This window comes from Hyla sarda, chromosome 4, assembly GCF_029499605.1.
Source record: "Hyla sarda isolate aHylSar1 chromosome 4, aHylSar1.hap1, whole genome shotgun sequence".
Classification (NCBI taxonomy): Eukaryota; Metazoa; Chordata; class Amphibia; order Anura; family Hylidae; genus Hyla; species Hyla sarda.
In genome coordinates, this window is record NC_079192.1 from 52,544,444 (window position 1) to 52,561,038 (window position 16,595).

A 16,595-nucleotide genomic window follows, 5' to 3' on the forward strand; every position below is an offset into this window, starting at 1 on the left:
GAATATTTATTCATCCGTTAGCACCCGTTATTTAATCTGTTATTATTCATCCGTTTTCACACAGAAAACGGACATTTAACAACAGATGAATGCTCATAGTGTGAAAGTAGCCTTACAAACTCTTTCACAGTCTAGTTTCCAATATCTTGTTTCACGCTTTGTGCAGCAGTCTTTCCCCACTCAGTCCCTAGAGTGCTCTATGGCCACAGACATTTTAACAGCCATGTACTCTCATGGCTTTCAAAACTCAGGGGTTGATCAGTCTCCCAACACGTTTATCAAACTTTCGCAAGAAGTCCTGACAATGCTTATATTGCCCACCAGACTTCCCAAAGTTCCGATAAAACAACCTGCCAGACCCAGTCCCGGTAAACTATATAGTACCATGTCAACTTTTAAAAACCTGGTAGACGCTATAGTTTCCGCCAGACACAGTCCCGGTAACCTCACCCGCCAGACATACATTATAGTCTCGGTGAACTCTACAGTACCCTGCCAACTTTATAATTCTGGTTGACGCTATAGTACCCGCCATACATTGTAGTCCCGGTAAATTATTTTTCCCAATTGCCGACCGGATGTTTAACCCCTTAAGGACGCAGGGTTTTTCCGTTTTTGCATTTTCATTTTTTCCTCATCAACTTCTAAAAATCATAACGCTTTCAATTTTGCACATAAAATTCCATATGATGGCTTATTTCTTGCACCACCAATTCTAATTTGCAGTGCCATTAGTCATTTCACCCAAAAATCCACGGCGAAACGGAAAAAAAATTAATTGTGTGACAAAATTGTAATTTTGTAACTTTTGGGGGCTTCCGTTTCTACGCAGTTAATTTTTCGGTAAAAATAACACCTTATCTTTATTTTGTAGGTCCATACGGTTAAAATGATACCCTACTTATATAGGTTGGATATTGTCGTACTTTGGAAAAAAATCATAACTACATGTAGGAAAATTTATATGTTAAAAATTCTCATCTTCCAACCCCTATAACTTTTTATTTTTCTGCGTACGGGCTGGTGTGAGGACTCATTTTTTGCTCCGTGTTCTGAAGTTTTTATCGGTACCATTTTTGTATTGATTGGACTTTTTGATCACTTTTTATTCATTTTTTCATGATATAAAAAGTGACCAAAAATACAATACGTAAAAAAAAACTGTGTAAATAAAAATAAACATATGTGGTATCGCCGCGTGTGGAAATGTCCGAACTATAAAAATATATCGTTAATTAAATCACAGATATATTTTTATAGTTCGGACATTTCCGCACGCGGCGATACCACATATGTTTATTTTTATTTACACAGTTTTTTTTTTAATGGGAAAAGGGGGGTGATTCAAACTTTTATTAGGGAAGGGGTTAAATTACCTTTGTTAACTTTTTTTTTTCACTTTTTTTTGCAGTGTTTTTGCAGTCCCATAGGGACCTATAACACTGCACACACTGATCTCCTATGCTGATCCTTGCAAAGCCATAGCTTTGCAGGGATCAGTGAGATAGGGGCTTGATTGCTCAAGCCTGTAGCTCAGGCTTGGAGAAATCAATCGACGATCGGACGCCGCGGAGACAGGTAAGGAGACCTCCGCCTGCGTCCCAGCTGATCGGAACATCGCAATTTTATTGCGATGTCCCGATCAGCCCGACTGAGCTGCCGGGAAGCGTTTCTTTTGCTTTCAGACGCGGCGTTCAACTTTGATCGCCGCGTCTGAAGGGTTAACAGTGCGCGGCACAATGATCGATGCCGCGCGCTGTTAGTTAGCCAAGGGTCCCGGCTATGATTAGCAGCCGGGACCGACCCGGTGTGATGCGGGGTCACGGCGTGACCCCGTTTTAAACACCGGGACCGGGCGTAGGGCGTACAGGTATGCCCTACGTCCTTAAGGAGTTAAAAACATCCTGTACAACACAAATAGAGAAACATAGCCAAACATCCACCATTTGCAATTTGATCTACTTGCTTCTCAGCATAATTTAAAAAACTAACAGGTTGTTAATATACATTTTTGATCAAAAAGTACGAGCCCACTCGCCACGGCAAGGCCACCTAGTAAGAGTGGGTCCCTAACCTAACACTGGCGTAGCTCTGGGCGGTGACCACTGCCTCCGAGACACCAAGGCTACAGGGGGAATGACCCAGTGGCCAGGCAGCCCCACTGCTTCCCAACCAATCACAGAAACAATGGCCTAATTGTGGATGTGTGGCTGTGTTTCTTTTTCTCTATTTCTGTTTTACAATTGTAGTCTGTCCCCTCTTTCATGGCCAGCACTCTGCTCCACCCATTCGGCCCAGGCGTTTTTAATTATCAGGAGACTGCATAAGGGTTTCCTCCTAGCATTCTCCCAGCCCTCTGGCAGGGTATTCACATTGGTGTGGTTGCACTGCGGCGGTCATTGTTACTGTGATGCTTTGTCTGTGGGGTGGTGTGGTCCGGAGCCAGGGGCTTGGTCAGATAGCAGTGGGGGCTGTCTGGCCACTGGGTCGCTCCCCCTGTGGGCATGGTGTTGCGGTGGTGGTGGCCGCCCCAGGCGCTACGCCAATGTTGGTGTAGGGACCCACTCTAAATAGGTGGCCTTGACATGGCAAGTGGGCTTGTACTTTTTTTTTTTTTTTTATCAAAATGTATAATAACAACCTGTTAGTGTTTGAATTTATGCTGAGGAGCAAGTAGATGTGCGGCTGTGTTTCTTTTTCCCCTATTTTTGTTTAAAAACATCCTACCATGGCAATTCCCTTATTTTTTTTTTTTTTTTTATAGACCTGCTACACCTCTCACCTCTCACCACCAGATTTTCTCAATTCTAATGCCAAATCCTTCCTGTACATTCGACTGCATTCAATCATTTTTACCCATACCATGGCACTAAGCACACTACATGAGCATGTTCATCAAACACACTACACATTACACATATATATACATCAAAGACACTTATAACATTTATACAGCATCACAGAACAGACATCCTAATCCCATTGTGTTACATATAGACAATACAGAACCCAACATGGACTAGCAGAAAGCCACTTGTTACAAGCATTAACCTTACCTATCCACTTCTTATGCAGTTCCTGGTCATCCATATTGGGGTTCCTTATCGAGCACCCCTATAAACACAGTGAGATCCGGGTACAGCCCCCTCCAAAATGTTATGGTTACCCTGTGTACTCCATCAGGCCCTTCGTCCGTCTGAGAGCTTCACATTCATACAAAGTAAAAAACACAACACACAGCTCATTCTACCATGGTGGCAGCCCAGCTCCGCACACCGTACTGCACCAGCAGCCTTTTTATTTATGTCCACAGTAGACTGTCAACCAATGGGATGATGCTACAATGACATAATGTGTTTCCATTTACAATACAGCTGTGTTGGCAGCAATGTATGTGTAGCTATTCTAATACTTTGGGAGGGATAGAGACATGCAGCTTATTGGATAATGGCTCAATACAACAAGGCTATTCCTGGAGAGACTATGTATCAGCTATTTATCTCTTCTCTGGGGCAGGTGGTATGGTGCAGAGACCATGGTGTATAGTGAAATAATGTTTATCCCTGAATTTACAAAATTCCCATGTCATCCTCAGCCAGTAACAATGTTGGTGGCAGTGCTAGCACCAGTACAGGTAGCAGCAGCCAGGTGCTTTGTGGGAGTAGTATTAGCTGAGTTAGCAAGCAAACGTTCTCACTGTCTTCCAGGAGGATAGTATGGCCCTTGTTGACCGGTTGACTGGTTTGAGGTCTAATCAGAAGGAGAAAGAATAGTCTGACAGTATGACGGTAAGCCAGGTCTCAGTGGTTTCCTCATTGCCTACAGTTAAATGGTGCAGTGGAAATGTCCATCCTAGATTGTCTGTTTCAACATCTGTCTTTGTGGGCCCCTCCCCCTTCTGGTGAAAAGAAGGATAGCATTAGCTTTGACGAGGAGTTGCGTCCTGTCAGTCTTTGGAGCATGTTGTTAAGGTCGTGGAGGGGGAAGCAGTGGCAGCACTAGCACTGGTGAAGGTAGGTGTGGTGGGGGATACTGTAAGGCATCTTAGTGGACATGCCGAGCGTGGTGGGGATGGTGAAGAGGAGTTTGGTGATAAGGATGTCAGCAGGCCAGTTGGTCTGATCAGCTAAGGAGCAGGCGACAGGCGACACTGCTGAATCTTTAGGCTTACAAAAGGGAACCAGACCAGAGGAAGGGCACAGTCAGGTGGCGGTGTACGTACCGTATCAGAAGACTGCATTGGGATTGGAATCCAGCGGGACCAAACCCAAACCTGATCTGGAGGATCGTGTACTATACTCTCTCCATCTTCTCCTGCCAAGAGGTAGGTCAGAGAGCTGCCACCAATGTGTTCCTCACAATTTACACACACAGAGACAGAAAGTGCATTGTGCTTGTGCTGCGACCCCTGCTTGGTATGTAAGTGACTGCATCCATCGGTGATCCTCCCAGCCAGGGCCTCTGCACTGCTATCCACATGGGGATAGGTGCAAGGCAGAGCATTGCACTCTAGAGTTTTCTACAGACCCTAGGGTGCAATGCTCTGCAGTCTGCACATACCCCCCACCTGTATAGAATTGTACATACACACACACTGCTATACACATGGGGGGTATGTGCAGACTGCAGAGCATTGCACCCTAGGGTCTTCCACAGACAATGGGGTGCAATGCTCTGCAGTCTGCAAATATCCCCCATGTGAATATCAGTGTGTGTGTATGTACATTCCTATACAGGTGGGGATATGTGCAGAGCATTGCATCGGTCATCGACCCAGGGCCTCTGAGTCTGCAGTCACTGCTATTCACATCTGTACATACACTAGAGTGCAATGCTCTGCACATACCCCCCCACGTATAGCAGTGTGTGTACTACCTACACTGCTGTACATGGGGAGTATGTGCAGAGCATTGAACCCTAGTGTCTGTACATTCCTATGTTAGCGGGATTGGATAAACATTTTAGCGGGAGTGGGCGGGATTGGACAAACATTTTAGTGGGAGCGGGTGGGAGTGTACAAACACCCTACAGGAGCGGACGGCATTGGTCAAAAAAAATCCATCAGGAGCAGGATTGAAAAACCAGCACCAGTGCAGGGCTCTAACATGCATCTCTTCATTGTATACTGCTGTGCTGACATTTTCTATTATTTTACCAAATGCAGAAGACCACGCACAGTGCTATCTCTGCAAAAAGAAAGTAAGGTGTAGCCAGGATCTAACGTTAAGAATTAGGGCTCTAAATAGGCACATAGAGAGGCGTCACAAGAGATGGCTATAAGTATCAGTAGTCCACCAATGCCTGGCTACGGCTATCACTAGTCCCCCACTGCCTGCTGTCCACTGACTACAGCTACTACTTGTTGCCTCTTTGCATAATCATGCGGCAGATAGGGTGGGCTACTCCATGCAGTAGTTGGTGTGCAGTACAGTGCATGCCACAGAAGATACTTGGAGTGGTAGCTATAGCCAGGGTCAGTAATACATGATTCAGACTATATTTTTTAGTGTATACAGTTTCTTCAATATCCTGTTGCAACTCCCAAAAAGGGAGTTTGTTAAAATGAATCAGGCATGGAGCAGTGAGGAATTGTGACTGCCTGTGCCAGATGCCAGGGATTAGACAGTACTACCACCACCCCTGCTTTAGTGATAGTTTTTTTTTTTACAGTTCATTTCATTTGTTTGTAAAGATTATTTGAGTTTATGTCATAGACAAATTTATTTGACTGTGGACAGAAGATAAGGTTGACAGATACTGCACCCTTTTTCTTTGGAAAGTGATTCATTTTAATGGAATATTAGCATGAACATATCAGGTACTTAATTCTTCCCATTATGTTAATGTATAACTAGTAGCTACAGTATATAAAGGCCCCACTTTCCCCATTATTTATCGAAGACTCCCTGTCTCCTTCAGCAGATAACATGAAGCTGTTGCTGATCATTTCGCTGTTCTTCGGCGCTCTTATTGGCGCCCATGCCGAGGTGTCTAATAACTTTGACAACTGCAAGAATTATTTTTATAAGCAGCAAATCCCCCGTGGGTTTGAAGGCATTGCTAAGGCAGATCTATTTGATCGTAATGATTTACCAGATGGGATCATTGTAAATGACCTGGGTTCTCCAGCCTATATCTGCCAAACATTTGACAGTACATCTTGGTTCGCCACCTTATATGACAGAGGAAGACTTATGCCCCTGTACTCGGCCTACATCCTGGAGTCTGGCAAATCTTCAGAAATATGCAAACGACATGATGCTTTCAGTTTAGAGCCTCAGGTAAGTTTAAATGGGTACAGAAAAAGCCAGTCAAAGAAGTGCCTCCCCTGCCTTCTGAAATGCATTCAGTCCTTCTCTGTACACTGCTTCGTCCTGGACGTTTTGGAGGGGGGGAGGGGCTGTACACACTGCAGACTCATGTGAAGAGAAGGGGAGGGGGAGGAAAACTGCTGCCGGGCTCTCACTGATGTCTGCTGTGTGAGAGAGGCAGAAACACAAAAAAGTAAGTGTCCTTGCATGTATATGTGTATGGATATATGTGTATATGTATATCAGTGTGTCTATCTAATGTGTATGTGTAAGAATATATGAAGCCAGTGTGTGTGTGTGTGTGTGTGTGTGTGCCTCCAGCTGTTACAAAACTAAAACTCCCAGCATGCCTGCACAGCCAAATGATGTGTGGGCATGCTGGGTGCTGTAGTTTTGCAACAGCTGGAGGCACCCTGGTTGGGAAGCACTGGACTGAGGTGAGGGAGGGGGAGGAGGGGGAGTGGCTATCACAGTGAGTACCCGCCCCCCTGCTTCTGGTGGACAAAATTAAGGTATTTCAGAAATAAAGCTAATTCTGAGAGAAATGTAGGTCACAGACACATAAAAAGTACATGTACATGATCAGGATGAGATACTGAGCAACATATAACAGGTGTTTTTTTTTATTTATTTTTTTAGTGATCTGACGGGTACGCTTTAATTTATTAATTAAATAAATAATATAAATATTTTCCTACATTGTAAAATTATGTATTATTTTCATTGATAAATCATCTATGTCAAATATAAATAACAATATTGATTACAAGCTGGCCCTCCATTATTGGGGGAAAGTTAACAAAACAGTGTAGAGGAAGAATGGTGCAGTTGCCCATAGCAACCAACCAGATGGCTTCTCTCATTTTTCATTTCATTTTTAAAAAGGCCTCTGAAACATGAAAGAAGCAATCTGATTGGTTGCTATGGGAAACTGCATTACTCTTCCTCTATACAGATTTTGTTAAATCTAACCTAATGTGTGTATGTATGCACTTGTGTGTGTGTGTGTGTGTGTATATATATGTATGTGTGTGTGTGTGTGTGTATGCACTTGTGTGTGTGTATATATATGTATGTGTGTGTGTGTGTATGTATGCATGCACTTGTGTGTGTGTATATATATGTATGTGTGTGTGTGTGTGTGTGTGTGTGTATGTATGCACTTGTGTGTGTGTATATATATGTATGTGTGTGTGTGTGTGTGTATGTATGCACTTGTGTGTGTGTATATATATGTATGTGTGTGTGTGTGTGTGTATGTATGCACTTGTGTGTGTGTATATATATGTATGTGTGTGTGTGTATGTATGCACTTGTGTGTGTGTGTATATATATATGTATGTGTGTGTGTGTATGTATGCACTTGTGTGTGTGTGTATGCACTTGTGTGTGTGTATATATATGTGTTTGTGTGTGTGTATGTATGCACTTGTGTATGTGTGTATATATATGTATGCACTTGTGTGTGTGTATGTATGCACTTGTGTGTGTGTATATATATGTATGTGTGTGTGTATGTATGCACTTGTGTGTGTGTATATATATGTATGTGTGTGTGTGTGTATGTATGCACTTGTGTGTGTGTGTGTATATATATATATGTATGTGTGTGTGTATGTATGCACTTGTGTGTGTGTATATATATGTATGTGTGTGTATGTATGCACTTGTGTGTGTGTGTATATATATATATGTATGTGTGTGTGTATGTATGCACGTGTGTGTGTGTGTATATATATGTATGTGTGTGTGTGTATGTATGCACTTGTGTGTGTGTATATATATATGTATGTGTGTGTGTATGTATGCACTTGTGTGTGTATATATGTATGTGTGTGTGTATGTATGCACTTGTGTGTGTGTATATATATGTATGTGTGTGTGTATGTATGCACTTGTGTGTGTGTATATATATGTATGTGTGTGTGTATGTATGCACTTGTGTGTGTGTATATATATATGTATGTGTGTGTGTATGTATGCACTTGTGTGTGTGTGTATATATATGTATGTGTGTGTGTGTATGTATGCACTTGTGTGTGTGTATATATGTATGTGTGTGTGTATGTATGCACTTGTGTGTGTGTATATATATGTATGTATGTGTGTGTGTATGTATGCACTTGTGTGTGTGTATATATATGTATGTGTGTGTATGTATGCACTTGTGTGTGTGTGTATGCACTTGTGTGTGTATATATATGTATGTGTGTGTGTGTGTATGTATGCACTTGTGTGTGTGTATATATGTATGTGTGTGTGTATGTATGCACTTGTGTGTGTGTATATATATGTATGTGTGTGTGTGTATGTATGCACTTGTGTGTGTGTATATATATGTATGTGTGTGTGTATGTATGCACTTGTGTGTGTGTGTATATATATGTATGTGTGTGTGTATGTATGCACTTGTGTGTGTGTGTATATATGTGTGTGTGTGTGTATATATGTATGTGTGTGTGTATGTATGCACTTGTGTGTGTGTGTATATATATATATGTATGTGTGTGTGTGTATGTATGCACTTGTGTGTGTGTATGTATGCACTTGTGTGTGCGTATATATATGTATGTGTGTGTGTATGTATGCACTTGTGTGTGTGTATATATATGTATGTGTGTGTGTGTGTATGTATGCACTTGTGTGTGTGTGTGTATGTATGTGTGTATGTTCCAGCATCACTTTCCAACGGCTAGAGATATTTTGATGAAACTTGGTACATATGTTACTTATATGTCAACTAAAAATATAGAATTGTTAAAGGGGTATTCCAGGAAAAAAACTTTTTTTTATATATATCAACTGGCTCCAGAAAGTTAAACAGATTTGTAAATTACTTCTATGAAAAAATCTTAATTCTTTTAGTACTTATGTGCTTCTGAAGTTGAGTTGTTCTTTTCTGTCTAAGTGCTCTCTGATGACACCTGTCTCGGGAAACACCCAGTTTAGAAGAGGTTTGCTATGGGGATTTGCTTCTAAACTGGGCGGTTCCTGAGACAGGTGTCATCACAGAGGACTTAGACAGAAAAGAACAACCTTAACTTCAGAAGCTCATAAGTACTGAAAGTATTAAGATTTTTTAATAGAAGTAATTTACAAATCTGTTTAACTTTCTGGAGCCAGTAGATATATAAAAAAAAGTTTTTTTCCTGGATAACCCCTTTAAATTTACCCTAACCCGCCCCCATTTGTGAGGGTTCCATGCAAGTGTATTGGACTTTCAGTACCTTACGCTCCTATCTGCCTCTCATGTTAAAGGACATCTGCAGTGGAAAATCCCCTATTCACAGGTTAGGGGATAAATGTTTGATCACGGGGGGTCCGAACGCTGGGACCCCCTGTGATCTCCTTAACGGGGCCACGGCTCTGCCGCAGCTCTCCCATGCAGGAGGCGTGCCAGCCACAGTATGACGCCATGGCCGACATGCCTCCTCCATGTAACTCTATGGAAGAGGCGGGGAGGCAGCGTTCTTGCTTCCCCGCCTCTCCCATAGAACTGTATGGGGACGGGGCAGGGAGGGGGCATCACTGTTGACCTCTCAGGTAGACACTACACACATTAGCGCTCACACTGAGCACTAATGCCGGGGCAAGCCACAAATTATCTTCAAAGCCATGCCCTTCCATAAGTCACTCCCCTTTATTTCCGTCCTTTTTTTTTTTCTAGCTCATGGCCGAAAACACAGTTTTCACCCGATATAGCAACATAACAGCTCCTTCAACCACAATCTCCTAATCACAAGTGCGAAGGTCGGGTTTCCAGCATAACTTCCAAACAACTATAGATATTTTAATAAAATGTGGTACATATGTTACTTATATATGAATTAACCCTAACCTACCCCTTTTTGCAAGGTGGGGGGTTTCTCTGAAGTCCAATGATAATCTATGGGACTTCTGGTACCTACTAAGCCCTGATCTGCATCTCTGGGAGTGAGTGTCAGTCCAGCTTGCAAGCCACACTGCTACCAAAAGCAATGCCCCGCCCACAAGATACACTCCTTTTTTGTTCCTGCTGAAAACACCATTTCCCCCCTATATACCCACGTCACAGGTCCTTCAACCACAATGGCCCTGATTTACTATTGCAAGCCAGATTCTGGTGCGTCAGAAATTTTGTCTGCGCCAGAATTTATGACAGAATTTGCACCAGGATTGAAAAAACCCTGACTAACTCCTCATTTTACTGAGAAAACCCCAAAAAGGGTGTGGCCATCAGGGAAAGGGGCATGGTCACCAAAAAGGGGCATGTCTCTGACATTTTCACAAAAAAAAACTTATTTACAGTACTTAGGTTTCCACAGAAAATGTGGTGGATTTCAGCTGAGAAAAACCCCTCAGATCAGAGCATGTGTAAAAAAAAAAAAAGCAAAATGTAGGGAAAAGTGCAAAATGTAAGGAAATCTTAGTAAATACTGTGGAAAAAAACTTACAAAGAAACCTATACTCCACTCTTAGTAAATCAGGGCCAATGTCTTCATCACAGCTCAGCCCCACCTTACTCCACAAGTTCTGCATCCCTGGGTGAATGTGTCAGTCCAGCTTGCAAGTCACACCCACTCCCACAAAGCCACGCCTCCTATTTTCAGCCTACAATCTCTTCATCACAGCTTAGCTCCACCTGTGGACAGGATATCATGGTAAATTCTAGTTTTAACAAAGGCATTCAGTATCACTACCTTATCCGTGAGCTGATATTTATTCTAAGGAAAAAAAAAACTTGTGCTGGAAGAATCTTATCACTCCAGTGCTTTAATTCAGTGGCCATAGTCAAACATACCACCAGAATGTCTCCTATGCATTCCAAGGTTTGATTTCATCCAATAGAATAACTATAGGCCGTGCATAAGTTAAAATAACTGAACACAAAAAAATCTTGACTTTTTTAGGCGCATGATTCAAAAGCCCCTTATAAAGCGCATGTAGACATTCTGCACATATGAATAATCCAATGTAGTGCCATATTTTGTGTTTTGCCATGGAATGTGTTTGCCAGACAGCTCCATTGGCTGACACGTGCACACCCGCCCCCTACCATTTTTTGCACCGTGATCTGTAGTTTTTATCGGTAGCATTTGTTTTAATGGGACTTTTTGATCCCTTCCTATACATTTGTAGAGCATACAAAGTGCCCAAAAATATGCAGTTCTGGATTAAACTTTTTTGGTTGCAACATTTACACATGTGGCGATACCAAATATGTTTATGTTTATTTTTGGGAAAAAGGGGGGGATTCAAACTTTTATTAGGGAAGGGGTTAAATGACCACATTTATTTAAAAAATTTTTTTTGCATTCTTTACACTTTTTTTTTAGTCCCCATAGGGGTCTATTACATGCAATCCTTAGACTGCATACACTAAACAATGCTATGCCATAGCACAGCACTGATCAGTGGTATCAATGCTCAATTGCTCCAACATGCCATTGCTGACTGGAGCACAGGAGCACCAATCGGACGGCAAGGATGAAGGTAAGCCCCCCCCCGGCCATCCTTTCCTCGGGACACTGCAATGGTCCTGATCAGATCCGCTGAGCAGCCGGAATTGTTTTCTTTTTACAAATTAGATGCCGCATTCATCTTTGATCGTGGTGTCTAAGGTGTTAATGCTGGGTATCACCGGTGATATCTGGTATTAACCACAGGTTCCAGTGTTATGACACGCGCTTAGCTCCTGAATGTACATCATAGTAGGGGAGTGGGCACGCCCTGTTTCCTTAAGGGGTCAAAGATCACCGTGTCCCGCTCCCAGAATCTTGCTGCATCTCAGCTAATCTGATTGAGCAAGGTTGCATTGCATGACCTGACAAATGTAATAGATTGCAGCACAACCCCATTCACATACATAAGCTGCGGGGCAGCATGATTCAACACAAAAAGGCCATCTTTGGCCACGCAACTAATGTCATGGTCAAAGTCACCGTATAGCCCCAGACTAATAGTGTCCCCTTTTCTACTTCACTGTTGTAGTGTGTGGGCACTAATACAGTATGATCTCCTCAGTGCCAACAATATGTAATAGTTCCCTATTGCCTCACACGGTACTAGTTGTCCTTTTAAAGGGGTACTCTGGAAAACTGAACTTATACAGGATAGTATATAAGTGTCTGATCATGGGAACAGGCCCCGTACAGGAGATTGCGGGGGGCCCAGCGGTCAGATACCCTGCGATCAGACAGACCCCTCTATATTAAGACGTGGTGACGGGGTGTGTAGGGTCAGGTGGAATTAACCCTAAGGGGCAGATGGCATTAACTCCTTGTGTTCGTGATGCCAGGGCATGGTTTAACCTCTTCACCACCTGAAGGTATACTGCTGGATCCTGGGCTAGGCAAGGGGGCAAATAATGACTCCGATGCCAAGTTACGGAACAACAGCAGCTTTACTGAGGTAGACAGATGGAATTGTCTTACAGCTTCAGTTAGGCCCAAGGAGGTGACCAGTGGCTTCAGAGACTTTAGGGCCCTCTGAGACTTGTAGTGGATTTGGACAATTTGCTGCAGGGCCACGCTGACGTGACACAGACTAATCCTGACTGACTTGACTATGACTGACTAGACAGACTTCACCCCTTGTGTAGCTTACCAGGTTTTGACGGTCACCTGTGGGGCACTTGACCTGTGGATGTGTGGCTGCATGGTGGGCCTTGGATCTCCAGACACTCTCAGGTCCTGACTTTACTGTACCTCAGCATGCACTAAGCACTTCTGACTAGCTCGTCTCACTAGTCACCCGGTCACTGCTACCTTCCTTGGTTACAACACTTAGCAACATTATTTAAAGGCACATAACATTATATACACAGTACAATAGATTATACAAGGCACTTATTAACCATTTAATAACCATAAGCAGAGGGAAACTCTTAGCCTTAGAATGGGGATAAATATATCAGCAGGGGAGTAACTACAAAATAATGGGTCCCAGACCAAACTGTAAAATTATTTGGCTCTTCTCAGATTGAAAGTAATCACCAATCCACGGAACTGGGGACACTGTATGTATCTGATCTGTGGGATTCCAACCACTGGGACCCCAACCAATCACGAGAACAGAGGCCCCTTGTCCCACGAGCAAATGGAGCAGCAGCAGCACATGGTCTCCCACCACTACAGTCATTCTGTAGTGGATTACTGCACATTGCCGAGTCCCATATAGAAGGTATGGAGTGGCCGGAGATCATGTGCGGCTGCTGCTCCATTCACTCGGGGGACAAGGGGCCTCTGTTCTTCTGATTGGTGGACCCAAGATTGTACAGACTCCCGAACAGTGGTAAACCTACTCCCTTCACATACTGCCCCCTATACACTGCAGACTATGGCCACTCCACTCCTATATAACTGGTCTCTATAGCCATGCTTCCCCTATATCCTCCTCTTCCTCTGTGCACTCTTACTTGATATAATCCTTAAAGGGTGAAGTAAAAGTGCTTGTGCAGCCCACACACCTATGAGATCACACTCACATTATTGCAATCTGCAGTGTTTGTGCAAAGTGTTTTTGGTGTGATTGCCTGTGGTCCTTTAGCTGTTTAGGGTGCCCCTTTAGGGGTGGGGGCCCTTGGCAATTGCACCCCCCTCCCTACACAGGCCCTGGGTAAAGGTTCTCTGGTAGGCATTGCACCCTTTCTTCTCCAGTCAGTATTTGTCAGAGAGTGTTTGCAGATTATAGAACCCACACACAGCTCTGAGGAATAGTGGGGAACTTACCGCACAGGCCATTGCTATGGGGCTCATTGTGAGAGGGGGAACTGAACATTTATAGCATAAAAGCTATGGCATTTTTCTAGATCTACCACTAGGGGGCAGAACATATACCGTATTTTTCGTCCTATAGGACGCACCGGCGTATAAGACGCACCCAATTTTTAGGGGCGAAATCTAAAAAAATAAAGATTTTGAACCCAATAGTGGTCTTCAACCTGCGGACCTCCAGATGTTGCAAAACTACAACTCCCAGCATGCCCGGACAGCCGTTGGCTGTCCGGGCATGCTGGGAGTTGTAGTTTTGCAACATCTGGAGGTCCGCAGATTGAAGACCACTGCATAGGAGGTAATACTCACGTGTCCCCGCCGCTCCGGACCCGTCACCGCTGCCCTGGATGTCGCTCCATCGCTGTCGCCGTGTCCCCGTCGCTCCGGAACGTCTCTGCTGCCGGCCGGGTATCCTCGCTCTCCGTCGCCGTCATCACGTCGTTACGCACGCCGACGCACGTACGCGACGACGTGATGACGAGGAAGGAGAGCGCCGGCCATACAGGGGATCCCTGAACGGAGAAGACACCGAGGAGGCAGGTAAGGTCCCTCCCGGTGTCCTGTAAGCACTAACCCGGCTATTCAGTCGGGCTGTTCGGGACCGCCGCGGTGAAATCGCGGCGGTCCCGAACAGCCCGACTGAACAGCCGGGTTAGTGTCACTTTCCCTTCAGACGCGGCGGTCAGCTTTGATCGCCGCGTCTGAAGGGTTAATACAGGGCATCACCGCGATCGGTGATGTCCTGTATTAGCCGGGGGTCCCGGCCGTTGGTGGCTGCAGGGACCGCCGCGAAAGGGGGTGTATTCGCCGTATAAGACGCACCGACTTTTTCCCCCCAGATTTGGGGAAGAAAAAGTGCGTCTTATACGGCGAAAAATACGGTAGATATTGTTACTACCAGTATTTGTCTTTACAACAGTTTTTGGAAATGACTGTTCACCTCTAAGTAATACAATACATGTCTATTGATGAAGCTGTGGAATACAAGAGTAATAACTTGTGATTTATTTACTTTTACAGTTGGTTTATCGAGGCGTGGATAAAAACATGAAGTTTATTGACGAAGCAAAAAGACAACTGAAGGCATATAACAAAGAACACAACATTGAGGAACAAAAGCCAAAAAACAGGCCCATATTTCTCCTACAAACAAGTCAGGCTATTGATGAGGACTATACAAAAGTCAGGGAGGTGGGATATGGTAGAGGGCATATAAATCCATGTGGGCACCAAACTGCCCACAAGGAAGGGTATAAAGCGACTTTTACCCTGACTAATGTAGTACCGATAGTAAATGAGTTAAATAATAATTATTGGAGTAAGTATGAAAAAGAGATGATTAATATGGCAGAACAATGTACACGCATGTATGTAATAACCGGAATTGTGCCCGGAAATGTACCAATCGGGGAGTCACGATTAACCTCTCCGACTCATGTGTGGAACGCCTACTGCTGTGTAGATAACAATGACAAACCAATGAAGTCTGGAGCTGCACTTGCTGACAACAAGAACGATAGTAAAGTGGAGCCATATAACATACTTGATTTTCAGTCTAAATTGCAAAGTCTTCTTAACGTTAACATTGAGTTATTCAAGGATGGTTGTATGAAATAATGTGCTGTATGTCCAACCAATTTTGTGACAGAATCCATGGTGGTGTTTCTAATCTAAGGCTCCCCATGAAACTTAAAGGGGTACTCCAGTGGAAACCTTTTTTATTTTATTTTATTTTTTAATCAACTGGTGCCAGAAAGTTAAACAGATTTGTAAATTACTTCTATTAAAAAAATCTTAATCCTTCCAGTACTTATTAGCTGCTGAATACTACAGGGGAAATTATTTTCTTTTTGGAACACAGAGCTCTCTGCTGACATCAAGACCACAGTGCCCTCTGCTGACATCTCTGTCCATTTTAGGAACTGTCCAGAGCAGCATATGTTATGCTATGGGGATTTTCTCCTACTCTGGACAGTTTTTAAAATGGACAGAGATGTCAGCAGAGAGCACTGTGGTCGTGATGTCAGCAGAGAGCTCTGTGTTCCAAAAAGAAAATAATTTCCTCTGTAGTCTTCAGCAGCTAATAAGTACTGGAAGAATTAAGATTTTTTAATAGAAGTCATTTACAAATCTGTTTAACTTTATGGCACCAGTTGATTTGTTTAAAAAAGTTTTCCACCGGAGTACCCCTTTAATGTCTTCTGTCAAATAAGTTGTTCACATAGTTCAGGAATGAGACCTCTGTAAAATAGCTTTAACCCATTACTGAAACGTCTTGTGCAAATCCAATACACTCCAGTCTCTTTATTACAGCATAGGCTGTTACAGCTTTTAGCCCAGATAAATTAATATTTGGTCACTGTCCCTTTAAATGTTATTTTTGCAGCAGATTTTCTGAATAGAAATTATCTGAGATGATCTTGGCTTGTGCATGTGTCGTGACTAATCCAGATGCAGACAGAATACAGGCAGTGCACAGTCCAAGGAGCTTGTTGTCTTCTAATTAAGATCTACATCTTTAGACTATGTG

General features: G+C 43.3%; 1 protein-coding gene across 3 annotated transcripts; it reads left to right on the forward strand.

The window, feature by feature from the left end:
- The first annotated feature begins 4,090 nt into the window (after positions 1 to 4,090).
- On the forward strand, positions 4,091 to 15,710 carry LOC130366803 (endonuclease domain-containing 1 protein-like). 3 transcript variants are annotated; one of them, XM_056569159.1, is made up of 3 exons: positions 4,091 to 4,324; positions 5,920 to 6,281; positions 15,086 to 15,710. In XM_056569159.1, exons 2-3 carry the CDS (start codon positions 5,928 to 5,930, stop codon positions 15,680 to 15,682), a joined length of 951 nt encoding a protein of 316 aa, XP_056425134.1. In that variant the 5' UTR covers positions 4,091 to 4,324; positions 5,920 to 5,927; the 3' UTR covers positions 15,683 to 15,710. The 3 variants fall into 3 exon arrangements, with proteins under 3 accessions (XP_056425134.1, XP_056425135.1, XP_056425133.1); XM_056569160.1 differs by having other exon boundaries at positions 5,923 to 6,281; XM_056569158.1 differs by lacking the exon at positions 4,091 to 4,324 and adding an exon at positions 5,735 to 5,818.
- Positions 15,711 to 16,595: the final 885 nt, after the last annotated feature.

Excerpts from the sequence above, each read along its gene's own strand:
- LOC130366803 (XM_056569158.1), top strand. Across the intron at positions 6,282-15,085 it reads CTTTCAGTTTAGAGCCTCAG|TTGGTTTATCGAGGCGTGGA; the intron begins GTAAGTTTAAAT and ends TTACTTTTACAG.